Below are 17740 nucleotides of genomic sequence, written 5' to 3'. Positions count from 1 at the left end.
ACAGAAATACAAATATAGAAATACCAGATAAAATATTCTAAGAACCCCCCCCCCCCAAACACATAGCCGAACTTGGATGGAAGAAAGGCCATGTGAGTGAGTTTCAAAGAGGATTCTCCAATCCTGAGATGCCTACAGACTTGCTAACACCTGACTGGAGCCCTGTGAGAGACCCTGAGCTAGAGACCCAGCTAAGCGGCACTCAAATTCCTGACCCACAGGAACTGTGGGAAAATAAGGGGTTGTTTTAAGCTGCTAAGTTTAGGGTGATTTGTTACTCAACAATAGATAATAAAAGGACGGTAATTACTCAAAATCAGTATATAAAGCTTCTGAAATACCTTTGAGAGTTACAATCAGGATAAAGCTAACCATCTCCAAGAATGGTTTGTTTCTTCTTAGAGACAGTGAGAATAACACACAAGTGTTTTCCTTTTAGTTTTGGTCACCGGGAAGTTCAGAGCCAAATTGAATGGCTCAATTGTAATAATTATGCAAGGTCTTATGGCCTTTTTATGTATGTTCTTACTTCTAGTCTTTTCTTTTATTCTGACTTGTTTGGTTCATCATCCTGATTTTTTTGTTCATTTTTATATTTTCCAGCATTACATGAATTATGTTAAGCCATCTCAATTCGGTTTATAGAGAAGCAAAGCATTTAGAAATACTTAAAAAAAATAGTTATGTTCACACCTGTTGAACAGGAGGTGCCTGGAGGTAGTGTTGGGGAAGATCAGGTAATACAAGCTTGGCTCAATAATGGGCATTTGGCCAGGGTTATTTTGGATTATGTCAAAAAATATCAAGTGATGATGAAAAAAAGAAAAAAGGATGGCAATTGATCACCGCTCCCTTGGGACCCTTCCCTACCCTTCCCCTCCTGGAGTCCCGCCCTTCCCTCCCTTTGCCCCTCCCTTTGCCCCTCCTCTTTCTTCAGCCCCTACTTGCCGGGCGCGCAGTACCGCCTCTGTCTCCGCCTGCAGGGTGGCCTCCCCAGCAGTTGCGCGCTCTGCTCCTCCCTCGGCGCCAGCGTGCCCTTACCCGCTTCGCTGGGCTCCCTCCTTTCAGGGCGGTTGGGCCGCGCGCCTGTGGGGGCGGGGCCTGGAGGAGGCGGTCGAGCCAATGGGGCGAGGCGGCGGTGGCGGTGGCCGCGGAGGCGGTGGCGGTAGCGGCGGCGGCACCGGCGGTGGCGGCTGGGTCGGGCCCCGACGGGCGGCGGCTGCTGAGGTGGAGGCGGAGGGAGGCGGCAGCAGCGGCGAAGGAGGTGGCGGCGGCGGAGGAGGAGGGGGGAAGATGGCGGCGCCCGTCCTGCTGAGAGTGTCGGTGCCGCGGTGGGAGAGGGTGGCCCGGTATGCAGTGTGCGCCGCTGGGATCCTGCTCTCCATCTACGCCTACCACGTGGAGCGGGAGAAGGAGCGGGACCCCGAGCACCGGGCCCTCTGCGACCTGGGGCCCTGGGTGAAGTGCTCTGCTGCCCTTGCCTCCAGGTATCCTGGCTGGGGGGAGCGGGCCAGGAACGGCCGATTGGGTGAGGGCGGAGGCTGGGAGAGGGGAACGCGCGGCTGGAGCTCGGGCCTGGGGGTCGGTGGGGCCCGGGCCGCTGAGGGACCCACGGCGCTGGGAGCTTGGCCGGTGGGGGTGGGGTGGGGAGGGGCAAGGGTAGGGTAGTGGCCAGGGGCTCTGACCCAGGGGTACCTCAAGACCAGGCCTCCTGGGCGGCGGTGGCGGGGCCGCGAGAACGGCGGGAGGGATGAGGTGGCAGAGTGTAGCCGGGAGGCCAGAGCGGACGGGGGAGCGGTTGGGCAGGCTGGGGCCGCACTGGCAAAAAGCGAGAGAGGTTCGTGGAGGGTGGGTCCCAGCCGGCTTGACAGATTCCTAGTTCTCTCTGGGGGAGGCGGGTCAGGCCTGTTAACGACCCTGCTCCTGCTCCGGGGAGTCGGGAGGTCACAGCTTACCAGTGGTCAGGGATCGCTGTAGTCCGAGCCTGTGCGACCGGCATAGGCTCAGGGGTTGTATTTCCTTCTGACTTCCCAGTGCTAGGACAGGTGTTTCCGTGGTCAGGCCTTTTTGTACTCTATAGCGCTAATGAGAATTTGCAGACTTCTTAAAACAGTGACATTTACGGGCAAATACGAATTTGACCCTACTCTGGAAGAAGATGCCAGCACTTAACATAACTGATTTCTTGGATTCCCCCTCGTATATTTCAGTGTGTCTAGGGCGGGGAAATGGTTTGATTTTGGGTCTAGTTTAAGCTTAATTTGAGTAAAATATGAGTAGGTCATGTGTAGTGATATTTTGGGAATTGGGGTGACTTTTAAACGTTTGACACTATAGTGTAATGGAATCACCAGAGAAAATTAAAACTACATTGCTAAACTGTGGGTATTGGTTTATTTTGCTGATAGTAGGTTTTTAAAAATACTGTAGTTGATTTATCTGTTACATTTTATTTCTGCAATAGATTTACCTGGGCAGGTTACTTTAAAAAAGAGGAATTTACACCTTAAAAGTGACCTTTTAATTTAGGAGGGGTCATTTTAAAAGTAGCAAATGTGAAATAAATGATTTCATAATTGATAGGTTACAATCATAAGAGACCTACTATGCCTAATATTTTGAATTTGTTAACAGTTACTCACATTTGAACAGTTTCTTCCCCTCCTGTCAATTGCTAGGTAGACCGTGTTGTATAAGCTTACTAGTTTTATTTTGACCTACATATTGGTGATTACATGAACAAGCTAGCATTGGAGTTTTTGTCTTACAACTATTTATAAACTTCACCTATTTAAGGATGGCTTGAGTCTGATTTATAGACCAATATTCTTTTGGAAGTAGGTAGAATAAATATCAATAAAAGTTTTTATTTTGTTAAAGTGAAAAAGGCCTTAAATATTTTTTGACTTATGTATTGATTGCCATTTAGCAGTAGTATTAAAAAATATGACTCTTTTAGGAAAAGAATGTTTGAGCTGAGGTGTGAGTGAATAGAATTGAAGATAAAGGATGAGAAAAGTTAACCAATGAAGAAAAATCCTGAGGAAAGTCCTCTACCGGAATACAGCATTAACTCATGTGATTTGCCAAAACTCACTTCTCATTTCTCAATCCTTAAGTGTCCTAATTCAGATAGAATGGAGATTGATGAGAGAATCATAAAAGTGAGAGAGAGTGAAAGAGAATGTGTAAAATCCTCTGGTATTTTGGGAGGCATCACTGTCTAAGGAAATAGTTTCCAGACTTTTCGATTTCAAAAGAATTATGTCCCCCCCAAATTGGGAACTGTAATAGAGTTGACAGTTTTTTGTCCTGCCTGGTATAACCAATAAAAACACCAACAGTAACCCACAGCACTATTTATTGTCATCATCATTTCATTGTAAAAAGGGATATTTAAACTGATTTTGAAACAACACATTCTCAGAATAAAAGTCCTTTAAATGGAATCATTTAGCTATATTAAAAAGTTTACTTTTTAAAAATTTGACTTCATTTTTATATAAATTAGTAAAGACTGGCAACCCTGCACCAGCCTGCCAGCTGACATTTAGTAACCCTGATGGGTTCCTAGTTCAATCACTTGTTAGACTGTGGTCTCAAGTTAATCAGTTATCCTCTTGGAGCCTCGGTTGTTTTATATGTTAGATGGGAGTAGTATTAAAATATACTTACCAGATGAATGATAGGATTGATGGTGATACATAGTATCAATACCTGGATTCAGTTGCAACTGTTAATCATCGGTTAGAGGTATTTTTTGTAGTGTCTGATAAACACCTTTAAGAAGTAACTTCTTAAACTTCTTGTTTAAGATATAGTCACTTATGTATTTTAAATGTGAATTGCTTTAGTGTATATTGCTCACTCTATGGCAGAGTGTAAAGACTTAAAGTCTATTTAAAACTATTTTAAAAGTGTGGCAAGAGAATCAAAATAATGTACAGAATATTTTTCTTATTATTTTAGAGAGAGGAGAAGGTAGGGAGAAAGAGAGAGAGAAACATCAATGCGTGGTTGCCTCTCACATGCCCCCTACTGGGGACTTGACCTGCAACCCAGGCATGTGTCCTGACTGGGAATCGAACTGGTGACCTATCACTTTGTGGGATGATGTCCAGCCAACTGAGCCATGCTGGTCAGTGCTGTGCAGAATATTCTTTATAGGTATTTACTGTAAGTTACATTAGACCCCTTCTAAGAGAGTTTCTGTGTAAAAATAGTACAAATGATCTTGAAAGATTAATAAGCTTGACAATTCTACAGTTCTTAAAACTAAAAATAATGTTTGAAAACCATTAAGTCCTCAAAAAATGGCCTTTGCAAAATGTTGGACTAGTACCTCTCACCCATCTTTAAAAAAAACTAGTACCATATAAAATATTAAAATTTTTTAATTACAGTTGTCATACAATATTATGTTAATTTCAGGTGTACAACATAGTTCTTAGACATTTATATAACTTACAGAGTGATTATTCTAATAAGCCTTGTACCCATCTGATACCATACATAGTTATTATAATATTATTGACTATATTCCCTATGCTTTACGTCCCTGTGACTGGTTTTGTAGTTGGAATTTGTACTTTTAATCATTTTCCCTTTTTCACTCATCTCAAACCCCTTCCCCTCTGGCAACCATCAGTTTGTTCTCTGTATCTGTGAATCTGTTTCTATTCGTGTTCATTTATTTTGTTTTTTAGATTTCACACATAAGTGAAATTATATGGTACTTTCCTTTCTCTGACTTATTTTACTTAGCATAATCCCCTCTAGGTCCATGTTGCAGATGGCAAGATTTCATTCTTTTTATGGTTGAGTAATATTCCACTGTATATAGTATGCATCACGTCTTTATCCATTTGTTTCTCAATGGACACAGGGGTTACTTCCATATCTTGGCTATTTTAAGTAATGCTGCAGTAATTGTAGGGGATGCACACATCATTTTTCATTAGTGTATTGGATTTCTTCAGATAAATACCCAGAAGTGGAATTTCTGGATCATATGGTAGTTCTATTTTTAAATTTTTTCAGGAACTTCCATACTACTTTCCACAGTGGCTGTACCAGTTTACAGGCCCACCAACAGTATGTGAGGGTTTCTTTTTCTCTACGTCCTCACCAGTACTTGATGTTTGTTGATTTATTGATGATAGCTATTCTGACAGGTGTGAGGTGGTATCTCTTTGTGGTTTTAATCTGCATTTCTGTGATGATTAGTGTTGAGCATCTTTTCACATGTCTGTTGGCCATCTGTATATTTTCTTTAGGAAATGTCTGTTTAGGTCCTCTGCCCATTTTTAAACTGGATCGTTTATTTTTTTGGTGTTATGTTGTATGAGTTGCGTATATTAACCCCCTTATCAAATGCATCTTTGGCGAATCTCTTCTGTTCAGTGTGTTATCTTTTCATTTTGTTGATGGTTTCCTTTGCTGTGCACAAACCCATTAGTTTGACCTTTGTTTATTTTTCTTTTGTTTCCCATGACTGAGGAGACATATTCACAAGAATATTATTAAGAATGATGTCCGAGTTTTCTAGTAGTTGGTTTTGACTAAATGAATTGGGTAAATAAAATACAGATTCTTATGTTATCATTGTTTCTTGGTATGGAAATTTTAGAAGCAATATGAACTCAAAGAATTCAAGAGGAATAGATCGATATCACAGGGAGGTGAATCTGGACTGCTATGAATTAGAGATAACTTAATAATTAAATAATGCTTACTGTGTTCTAAATGCTTTGCATATATTATTTAATTCTCATAGTGGTCCTGTGAGGCACTTTATTAAAAAAGATTTTATTTATTTCCAGAGGAAGGGGAAGGGAGGGAAAAAGAGAGAGAGAAGCATGGCTGTGCAAGAGAAACATCGACTTTGCATACTCCCAACTGGGACTCAGCCTGCAACCCAGGCATGTGCCTTGACCAGGAATGGAACTGGTGAACTTTGGATTCGCAGGACGATGTTCAGTCCACTGAGCTACACCAGTCAGAGCCTGTGAGGCACTTTTATCACTGTTTTACTGGTGAGGAAACTGAGTTACACAGAATATAAATGAAACTTGATTTAGATAATGAAGTAGAAGAGGCCTGATTCAAACTCAGGCAGTCTGGCTCAAGAGTCCAAGCTCTTTACCACTGCTTTAAATTCTATTTAGATCTAATATTGATACAGTGATATCCATAGCAGCCAAATGTTTTAAAATATGTAAACATTGGTGCCAATTTTTTTATACCTGTATGCCAAAATGCCTGTTTTGTATTGTAGCTTTTACATGCCCAGAGCAATTTTATGTATGTATGTATATATGTATGTTTTTGAAACCAAAGCTTTTTAAATAAAGCTTTTAAAATAAATAAAGATTTTATTTATTTTTGGGGGGGGGAGGGAGGGAGGCAGAGGGAAACATCCTTGTGTGAGGTTGCCTCTCACAGGCCCCCAACCAGGGAACTGGTCCGCAACTCAGGCGTGTGCCCTGACTGGGAATCGAACCTGTGACCTTTCAGTTCCCAGGCCAGTGTTGGGAACAGAATCACTGAACCACACCAACCAGGGCAGAGCAATTTTAAAGCAAGGACATTATTATGAAGGCACGGTGTTCTAGAAGTAAATTCCTGGAATGTTTACCTTCTAGGCCTAAACTTAGGAAGATAGGCATTTGTAACACACCTACTTAGAGAACAGATAGGTAGTGGGATGAGTTATCAGGAAGATTTAACAGAATAGCCAAGGGAAGAAAGATAAAGTGGATTTAGGCATAGGGAGTGGAAGGGGGAGGGAAAAATGAGTTAGTTTGCATCTGTACTAGGGTGGGGTAGCCATTTTTCTGAGAGGTGTTGAGTCAGGAGGACCTGCTGCACGGAGACGGGAGAGTTGGGCCTGGGCTGTGGTGCTGGCTAAATCACTATTGCAGAAGTAGGAATTTAAGAGGAATTCATTTCCTTGAGTTAGACAATCTCAAAGGAACAGCAGGAGGAAAAGCATGAGGGCAAGCTGAAAACAGTGGCCATGTGAGGGAATATCAATGTAACCTAGACTGATGTAGGTTGGGAAAGGACTGGAATCTGTAGCTTGCCCAGAAAAATGCAGAACCAGGCATTCTTTTTTTTTTTAAAGATTTTATTTATTTATTTTTAGAGAGGGAATGGAGGGAGAAGGAGAGAAGGAGAGAAACATCAATGTGCGGTTGCTGGGGGTCATGGCCTGCAACCCAGGCATGTGCCCTGACCAGGAATGGAACCAGGAACCTTTGGTTCACAGGCCACTGCTCAGTCCACTGAGCCACACCATCAGCCAGGGCTATATTTTAATTTTTTCCCAAAATATTTGTGATTACCAAGTATTCTCATGCCTTAATATCAGAGATTTAACTTAGAATTGTTTTACTTTATTATACTTGCATAGGTTTAATAAAATTATTAGATAGCATTAATGCACTATTTAAAACAAAAAACCCTCTTTTTTGCAGACTGCTAATATCTGTGAATCAGGTTTTTCTTGACATTGTGTAATAAAAAACTAATTTGAATGCTCCAATCATCCATGATTTAAAGTCTGTGTTCATCAGAAGCATTTCATTGTAAATGTTATAAATTAGAGCTTTTAAAATACACTGATAAAATACTGCTTTAATCTGTTTCTTATATTGCAGATTCACATACAATTTCATTTTGAAAAATGTTCTTTCTATAAAAAATATTTTGTCGTATATGATCTGTAAAGTTTCTTTTGTTATTAACAAAAGAAAGGCATTTCAAGGATGCTGTTGCTGCTGTTGTCTGATTATTGACCTTTTAAAAAAATCATTGTATTAGAGAAGTAAAATAGTGGAAGATCTATGACAAAATAGAAATTAAAGTGCTGTATTCTTTACACTGTGTTTTAACAGTTTTATTTATTTCCTCCTGTGCATTGTGCTTAGTTAAGATCACAGACTCTAGAGCTAGAATACCTGGGTTGAAATATTGGGTCTGTAACTTGATCTCTCTTATCTCAGTTTCCTCCATGGTATGAGGAAAATAATAGTGTCTAGCCCTGACTGGTGTGGCTCTGTGAATTGGGTGTCATCCTCAAACTGAAAGGTCTCTGGTTGATTCCCATTCAGGGCAGGAGTCTTGGATGCGGGCCAGGTCCCTCGTTGGGGATGTGCAAGGGGCAACTAATTGATGTTTCTCTCCAGCGTTGATGTTTCTCTCCCTCTCTTTGTCCCTTCCTTCCCCTCTCTCTAAAAATAAGTAAACAAATCTTTTTTAAAAAGTTTAAAAAAAGAAAATAATGTCTAACTCAGGATTACTGTGAATATATCTTTTTTCCTCATTTAACACATTGCAACTGTTTTCTCATGTCATAATTTCACCACTAATATTAGAGAATGTCAGATGTCCTGTATCCTTGCCACTAGTGGGCATTTTTAAAAATTTTTTTTCTTCTTGCTGTTCTGATGAGTGTTTTTTGCTTTCTTATACTCCAAATCGCTGATTTGATTCTCAGCTTCATTTGTTCTACTGTTATTTCCCTGTAAATTTGTTCATTTTAGTTAGTGTTCCTTCATTTCTGACTGGTTCTTTTTTATGGTTTCCATGTCCATTTTTATGCCGTTGAAGTTTCTCTCTGAGTTCATCTGCTCGTCCCTTAAGTTCACTGAGCATCCTTATAACCAGTATTTTGAATTTTGCATCTGATAGATTGCTTGTCTCCATTTTGTTTAGTTCTTTTTCTGGGGTTTTGTTCTGTTCTTTCATTTGGGCAGTGTTTTTTGTTTTCTCATTTTGTCAGCCACGCTGTGTTTGTTTCTTTGTGCAATTTGTTAGGTAGAGTTGCTATGACTTCTTGGCTTTGTAGAGCGGCCAAATGTAGTAGGTGACCTGTAGGGTCCTGTGGCACAGCCTCCTTTATCACCCAAGCTGAGTACTCAAGATACATCCTTTGTGTGGACTGGGTACACCCTCCTCTTGTAATTGAGCCATGATTGCTATTGGCAGGTCAATGGGAGGGATTTACTCAGGCGAGTCAGCTGCAAGGACTGGCTGTGACCACTGACCACTAACCTCCCACCACTATGGAGTATCTGCTTTGCAGGGGCCCACTCCACTGAGCAGGACTTATTTTAGCAGGGATCTGGTGCCCACTGAGTCCACCCCTTGAGTGTGTCATTTATGGAGGTAGTTGGGTTGTGGTGTCCAATATGGTCTGTAGTTGTCCACTGGGTATGCATGCTTTTTGTCTTTCTGTGAGGTACATGCCAAGGTCAGCCACCATCTGTGCTCTGTCCGGGGCCACCTGGTATAAGATACAAAGCTGTCTGCAGATGGCTGCTACTTGTGCTGGGCTTGGAGTTGCCTAAGTAAGGCCAAGCTATGAACCAAGGCTGGCTGCTGCTAGTGCTGGACTTAGGGCCACTTATCAAGAGGTGTGGGACATGCTGAATCCAAATTCTGCTTGTTTGAAAGGATTTTGGAAAATTTGAAGCATGAGCCAAGACAAGCCATTCATGTGGAAACAACTTGGATGGGTCCAAAAACTGGGTGGGGTGGAGCCTCAGGGAATCACCAGAGGGTGACAAGCAATGTGAGCCAGGTTGATGGAGTCTCAGATACGGTGCCTGCCTGCCAGCTCTGTATGAGGAGGGCTCAGCAAAGGAACAGTGGCCTTGCTAGCACTTTTTTCTGGGAGAAAGCTGTTCTCCAGCTCTTGGCACGATTCCAGATACTTCAAGCTCTTCCCTGTTTGCCTCTGGTGCCTTTCAAACTGCTGCCCCTGTGTGGGAGCTCAGAGGGAATGAGTCTGAGTAAGTCCATGCATGGGTTCTTTAAGAGGCACTGCTTGGGAGTCCAGCAGTTACTGTTTCTATCTCAGGTTCGTTCCCCATTGGTTTTTACAGCCAGAAGTTACGGGCACTTATCTTGCTGGCACTGGAACCATGGGCTGCGGGGTGCCTGTTGTTGGGCTGGGACCTGGTGGGACCCCTCCCCATTTTTATCCACCACAGGTGGGTGTGGGACCAGCCCCTCTTCTTACTCGTCTCAGCCCCTCCTACCAGTCTCGATGTGGTGTCTTCTTTAATTCTGTAGGTGTGGGACTTCCATTCAGCTAGATTTCTGGTGGTTCTGAATAACAGTTATTCTGTGGCTTAGCTGTAATTTTGATGTGCTTATGCGAGGAGGTAAACCGTGTTTACCTCAGCTGCCATCTTAGCTTTTCCCTGTAGGTATTTTAAGTATATAAAAACTATTTTTCTTTGTAATATTTTCCCATAGGTTTTAAGTTTATAAGGGCAGTTGTCATTCTGATATGTATTTATAATTTCTTTTAGCTTTGAAAAAAATTCCTTAATCATCTAGAATGTAGTTTATCAAGGTGTTAGATGAATCTGTAACCTAATGTTTGTACAGACATATTTGAAGTGTCTGTATTACCTGTTCATACTTTCACTTTTTCCCTCTTCAGGGTTGTCCTTTTTCTTTACTGGTTAGTAGGCTTTTAGACACCATAGTAGTTAATCCTTTGTTTTGTGTGTTACACATATTTTCTCCTAGTTTCTCACATGTTTTTAAATTTTGTTTGTTATCTTTATTCATATAGTTTAAACTTTGTGTGGTCCCATCAGTGACTTCATTGTAGCTTTTGGGGTTTTTTTAAATCCTGTTTTGCAAAATCTACCATTCCAAATATTTTTTTTATCCTCACCTGAGGACATTTTTTAATTGCTTTTAGAGAGAGAGAGAGAGAAGAGAGAGGTGGGGGGGTGAGAGAGGGAGATTGGTTGTTTTCTCATATGTGCCCTGACCGGGAGTCAAATCTGCAACCTGGGTATGTGCCCTGACTGGGAATTGGACTCATGGCCTTTCAGTCTACGAGATGATGCTCCAGCTAACTGAGTCACACCAGCCAGGGCTCAAGTTTTTTTTTAAAACTCATATATTTTGTTTGAAATTTGTTTTCATATTTAGCTCTTTTCATTTGTGTGGAATTACTTCATCATCTGGTGTGAGGTAGGGATCTTACCTTTTTTCTAAATAAGTTTTTGCCTATTTCCATTTGTTAACTTGTCCATATTTGAAATGCCATAAGCATTTCCTTATATACCTAGGGCATCTTTTTGGATTCTCTGTTCTGTTGCACTCATAATGTTTGTTTCCATACTGTTCCATTACCACAGTCCCCTTCTCCCCTGTGGCTTTGTACATTAAATTTGATATATGATAGGGCAAATATCTTCATTTTCAAAATTTTGCTGGCTATTTTCATGCATTTACTGTTTCAGGTAAATTTAAAATTTATTTTAATGAGCTCTAAAAAATTCTATGAGCTTTTGAGTAGAATAGTACTGACTTCATTGATGAATTTGGGAAGCAGTCGGTCTTCACTCAAATGTTCCCATTAAGGAACAAAAATATTGTATCTTTGTATTTATTTTGGAGTTGTTGATCTGATACCATTTAACCTAGATGCCCATTGTGGTTTTGTTTCGTATGTGATTTATATAGTACTAGAAATGGAGAAATTTTATGATGGTATTGCAGTTGGGGATCCAAGGAATATTAGAATTCTCTTCAGTCAACAGCTGCTATTTTCAATTCTCTAGGGTCTCTGAGGGAGAGATTTGTATTAAATATTTGTACTGACAAATGAAAAACCCAAATACTTTGCATTTTATTCTTAACTAGGACTTGGATACCAAACTCTTAAGACAAAAGGCTATAATGAGCCCAGTTGTTCATGTGGAAATGCTCTTTTTTAAATCTAGTTAAGCTTAATTTATTTCAAACTGAAACAGTGTGAGATGGACCACTTACACCTCCCCATTTCTCAAACACAGCTAGATCTTTTCCTTGTGATGTGAGTGAAGCCTGCTCTGCTTCATTCCTATCAGTGCTCAGAAGGCCATGTAATCAGAGAGAACCCATTTGTCTTGGCTGACTGCTGATCTGGCCTTGGCTACCTGCCTCAGGCCTTTGCTGCCCAAGTAGGAGGTTTGGCTCCAGCTCTCACTTGGACATGAAAAAGCTCTCTCTAGAAGGCTTCTCATACCACTTAAGTCACAGGGAAAAAGCAGGAAAATGAGCCCACACCTTTGTGTTCACCTTTTAATGGTGATTCTACACTGTAGCACACAGGCCCAATTAGTACTCTCATGTCTGTCCTCTTCCACCTGAGTAAGACAGGGAGGAAAAAAGAATGAGAGGAGAGCCTTGATTTCTTGCTTCTTAAGATAACTAAAACTTTCCGCCATTCTCAGAAGCATTCTCACTTGGGTTGTTGCTTCTCACAAATCAACCAGAAAGAGGTGGAGTAAAAACTGGCTTGCTGAGTATTGCATATAACCCATATCCTTTCTTAACTATGCATCAGCCTGTGGTGAGTGACTTAGGTATGAGATGTCTTCTTCCCTTGCTTAATGGTTCATGACATGTTCTTGATTTTCCTGCTACCACTTGGTTCCTTCTCAGTTTTCTTTACTGGCATATCCTCCCCTACCAGCCCATTAAATGTTAATGTACCTGGGATCAGCCCTACACATTTTGTCAGTGTTCTTGTCTAACAGTCACATCCATGTCCATGGCTTCACTTACGGAGATATTCATGTCTGGACTTCTCATTTTAGCCCTAGTTCTGTATGTCTAATCACCTGCTGGACACTCTACTTAGTAGTATCAAAAACACTATAAATTAACATATCCAAGGTGCTGTTTTCTATCTCTGTGAAAGGCATAAACACCCAAGCAGTTGTGCAAGTCAGAAACCTGTGAGTTGTCCTGGGTCATTTCTCCACCCTCTGCTTCCCCCACCAAATCCAGTTAGTCACCAGGTCTAATTGATTTTTTTAATCTTTTTTTTTGTTCTGATTTGTAACGTACATACAGAAAAGTCACTGAGCCTTGCATTTTCTTTTGATGTAATAATTACAAAGCATAACCTTTGTAACAAACATTTAGGGCACCAAAGAGTTGGTTGATTGTCAGGGTTCCAGAAAGCCCTCCTTCTCCCTTCTCTTTTCAGGAGTAACCTCTGTCCTGAATTTTATGATAATCACTTTCTTATTTTTCTACCTAAGGTTGCATCCAAACTTGGTAGTTTAGTTTTGCCACTTTTTCAACTTAATATAAATGGAACTACATAGTTGGTATTTTTTACTCTGGCTGCTTTCACTCAACATTATTTTGTGATTTTTTTTCCTGTTTTATGGAGCTATAGTTTGTCATTGCTGAATAGTCTGTTATATGAATATATCACAGTTGAATTATTTACTCTGTTTTTGGGATGAACATTTAAATTGTTTTCACTTTGCAGAAATTGTGAATAATGCTGCTCTGAACACTTTTGTTTATCTTCAATTTTTGTCGCTAATGCCAAACTGTTTTCCAAAGTGGTTGCACTAGTTTAGGTTCCTGCCTATAATATACCTTATTTTTTGGACTATAAGACACACACCCCCCCCGCCCCCCATTTGGGAGGAATAATGGTTGCTAATGCTGCTGTTGAGTTCTGTTTACATTTACATTGGTGAAATATTATTTATGTTATTAAGTATTTTACCATATTTTTTGTTTCAACATTTGTTTTTCCTATTTTCCTCTAAAACCTACGTGCGTCTTATGGTCCAAAAAATATGGGTAAGAATTCCTGTTTTTCTGCCTCGTTGTCAAGCTTTAGAATTGTCAATCTGTTAAATTTTATTGACCATTCTGGTATATATTTAATGGATTTTTAAGTGTAATTGAGATATATTTTCATTTCATAAATGTGAAAAATTTCAAATGTATAGGTTATAGTGTCAACAATAAAAAAGTCCAGTTTGTCAGATATTAAAAAAAGTAAATGTATAGGTTGAAGACTTTATTTACGTATACATGTACCCACTACTCAGATGAAGACAGAACACTTCCATCCCCCCAGAAAGTTCTCTTATGCTCCTTTCCATTCAGAAGCTGTTGTTCTGACATGCTGTTTTGACTTCTGCCACTATAAATTTGTTTTGCCTGTTCTTGAACTTCCTGTAAATGGGCTCATAACAGCATGTGCTTTTTCGTGTCTGGCTTCTTTTGCCCACCATAATGGTTTTGTTTTTGCAGTTCATTTAAGTTGTTGCTTTATCAGTTATCCTTTTTTTATTGTTTACATTGTATGATTATCATATTCTTATTATTTCTAGGTTTTGGCTATTGCAAATTAAGCAGCTATAAACAGTCTCATGAGTGTGTATGTGTGTATATATATATATATATATATACCCATCAGCTTTGGGTATATATTCAGGAGTGGACTTTTGGGCCATAGGGTAGGTGTTTACTTTTATTAGAAACTACTGAAAAAGTTCCCAGAATGGATGGTTGTATTACTTAACACTCCTGTTTGGTGTTAATTTGCATTTCTCTGTTTACTAGTGAGGTTGAACAGCCTTTCTTATATTTATTGGCCTTTGGATATCTTTTCTTTGAAGGGTTTATTGAGGCCTCATTTAAGCCTTTAGCCCATTTTTCATCCTTGTGTTCTGCCTTTGTCTTACTCATTTGTGTTACAGACATCCTCTTCCACTGTGACTTAACTTCCTTGCCTTTTATTTTATTTCCTTAAAGGTATCTATTGATTAACAGGAATTCTTAATTTTAATGAAGGTAAATATGTCCATCTTTTTCTTTATAATTAGAACATTGTGTATCCTGGTGATGAAGATTTAATTTATTTGTAGAGAGAGAGGAAGGGAGAGAAACATTGATGTGTGGTTGCCTCTCACATGCCCCCAATTGGGCGCCTGGCCAGCAGCCCAGGCATGTGCCCTGACTGGGAATTGAACTCTGATTTGCAGGCTGGTACTCAATCCACTGAGCTACACCAGCCAGCGTTATGTGGAATTTTTAATGGTGTGAGATGAGGGTCAATTTTTTTTTCATATATGAGTATTTAATTATTGTGGCACCACCACTTATTGAAAAGACCAGCCTCCCCATCTCTGTAAAGTCACTTTAGTGATGTATCAGCTGATTGTATACATACAGGGATTTGTACAGGTCCTCCCATTTTGTTCTTCTGTTTGTCCATGTGCCAGTGTACCCCTGTCATAAGTACTTAATTTCAATAGTTATCCTGGGACCATGTCAGGCCCCTGAGACCTTAGTAGTGGGTCTTCAAAGTCAAAATTATTTTCATAGTAATAATAAGATTATTTGCGTTACTCATCCTCATTCTCTCTCATGAGTGTGTAATAGGTTTTCCAGAGGCTGCATGGTATGTGATACTGAAACAGATTGAATACAGAAGCAAATATCAGAGTCCAGGTGTCTTCTGTTAAGCTAAATATGAAGGGGATTTACAAAAATATAAAACAGGGCCACTCTTCTAAATATATTTTCTTTTGAAAACTTATTTTTCATAATAAATTTATTTCTGTTAACGTGGGTTTCTTGTTATTTTTAAATGAATATTTTAAAAATTTTCTGTTTTAATTTGGAACATGATAAATATAATAGATACACTCATATAAACTGAAACTCTTTAGAGGCTCAATAATTTGTAGGAGATTGAGAATTACTCAAAACAAAAGGTGGAGAAGTACTACTCTAATTTTATAAATCTTGATATCTATTAGTCTTGGTTATTTTTGACCCCTTGCATTTGCATATACATTCTAGAATTGACTTGTGAGTTTCCAGAAGAATATGTGTTAGGATTTTGGTTGGAATTGCATTGAAAAGTTTTAGGGATAATTGAAATCTTTGTGCTGATGAGTCTTCCAACTTATGAACATTATCTTTTCATGTGTTTTGGTCTTTAATTTTTTCTCAGTAATGTTTTATAGATATCAACAATTTTTCAAGGAAAAGGTCTACATAGAAATAAATTTAATAAGAAAGTGAAGGATATTTTTGAAAAATATTGTGAAACTTTACTGACGGGCATAAGAGAATTGAATAAATGCTGAAACATAATTTGTTCTTGGATAGGGTAACTCCCTTTGAGAACATAGTAGTGTCCCCTCTAAACTGCCATAGTTCATATTGTTTGATACACTTTTTCATTTTGTCATTTTTGTGATATACCTTAAAATTTATGGCATCTTCTAATTACTTCTGGCCATGTGGTAGTGGTGAAGGAGTTTTTAGGAACATAATTTATTTCACTTGTTTTCCTGTATAACTATAACTCATGTGATATAAAGACAAAACAGAATTTAAGTCTGACAGAAAAGAGCTCCTTCAATAGGCATAAAATAAAAACCCTGAGTCATAAGGCAGCATATGTCATAGTATGGCAGTGTCTTTTTTTAGTGCTACATAAAATAATTATACATCTTACATAAAAGGTATTTTGGAGTTGATAAAATGTAATCTGTAAATTCAGTGTAATCCCAATTAATAGTTCAACAGGCTTTTTAAAAATTATTTTTAATCCTCATCACAGCACATGCTTAACTGATTTTAGAGAGAGGGGAAGGGAGGAAGAGAAAGGGAGAGAAACAACGATTGGTTGCCTTTGCCTTTTGTACGTCCCCGAAACGGGGGACCAAACTCCCATTCTAGGCATGTGTCTTGACCTGTGACCATTTGGTTTGCAGGACGATGTCCAACTAACTGAGCCACATTGGCCAGGGCTTAACAAGCTTTTAAAAACTTGATTGTAATTTTTAAATAAAAGAACATCATAAAAATTATAAAACATCAATATATATGAAGGGCAGATTAGTGCTACTAAAGACAAAGTAATTAAGAGCACCAGAGTAGACAGGTTATCAGTTGAACAGAGTTGAGAGTATTGAAGTAGCCTGATTTGTAGAAATGTTGTATGTGATAAAGAAGAAAACAATTTTTCAGTCAGTAGTATTGGGTCAGCTGAATAGCCATTAGAGAAAAAAGAAGACTAACTTGTCATCTCATTAAAAAAAATTAAAAAACAAACTTTTATTGAGATGTAGTTCCCAGGTAGGAAAGTATACGTAGTTTAAGGATCCAACTCAATAAATTATGTACGTATCCCCAAAGTATCCACCACATAGATGAAGTCATAGACTATCTCCAGCACCCCCATATTCTCTCTGTGCTCTTCCCACTCAGTACCTTCTCCAGTGATCGCCACTCTTCTGACCTCCATCCATGGAGTTTTACTCATTTTTGATCTTCAAATAAGTTGAATCATATAGTAAGTCATTTTTTGTGTCTAGCGTCTTTTGCTTAACATGTCTGTGAGATTTATTTAGGTTGTGTGTAGCAGTTCTTTTCCATTGTATAGTAGTATATTGTGTTTTCACACTTCTGTTGATGGAAATTTTAGTTGTGTTACATTTTTTTGTGTGTGGCTAAGATGAATAAAACTGCCAAGAACATTGTTGTACATGTTTGGTGGGCATAAGTATTTTCAGTCAGAGTTGAGTAGAACTGCTGGGTCACAGGATATTCGTATGTTTAATTTTAGTATACTCAGTTATTTCCAGTTTTCCAGAGTGAGTGTACCAGCTTACACTCCTGCCAGAAATGCAACAGAGTTTCAGTTGCTTTAGGTTTTACCAAACCCCCAAAATCATAAAGAAAAAATGTTCAAGTTTGCATAAAGACAGACAAAACCTATACATGGGACATCTAGCATAAACAAAGTTGAAACTGTAAACATAAACTGAGAAAAATCTGCCACGCATCTTGTTCAAGGAGTCATTTCCTTTAAAAAAAAAGAGTCCTTTTACAGAAAAGATGAATCAATAGAAAGGTGGGCATAAGACATTAAAAGATAGTTGAAAGTAAA

The 17740-nt window shown here is 39.2% G+C and overlaps 1 protein-coding gene across 1 annotated transcript in view; it reads left to right on the top strand.

Moving 5' to 3' along the window:
- The first annotated feature begins 1179 nt into the window (after nt 1–1179).
- VKORC1L1 (vitamin K epoxide reductase complex subunit 1 like 1) overlaps nt 1180–17740 on the top strand; it is a 72291-nt gene continuing 55730 nt past the window's right edge. The window contains exon 1 of the mRNA XM_028511263.2: nt 1180–1487. Within this exon, the coding sequence (XP_028367064.1) occupies nt 1294–1487 (194 nt within the window). The 5' untranslated portion in view covers nt 1180–1293. The remainder of the gene's footprint in view (nt 1488–17740) is intronic.

Source organism: Phyllostomus discolor, chromosome 3 (genome assembly GCF_004126475.2).
Source record: "Phyllostomus discolor isolate MPI-MPIP mPhyDis1 chromosome 3, mPhyDis1.pri.v3, whole genome shotgun sequence".
Taxonomy (NCBI): Eukaryota; Metazoa; Chordata; class Mammalia; order Chiroptera; family Phyllostomidae; genus Phyllostomus; species Phyllostomus discolor.
The sequence above is the reverse complement of the archived record's forward strand: the minus strand, read 5'-3'. Positions and strand labels throughout refer to the sequence as shown.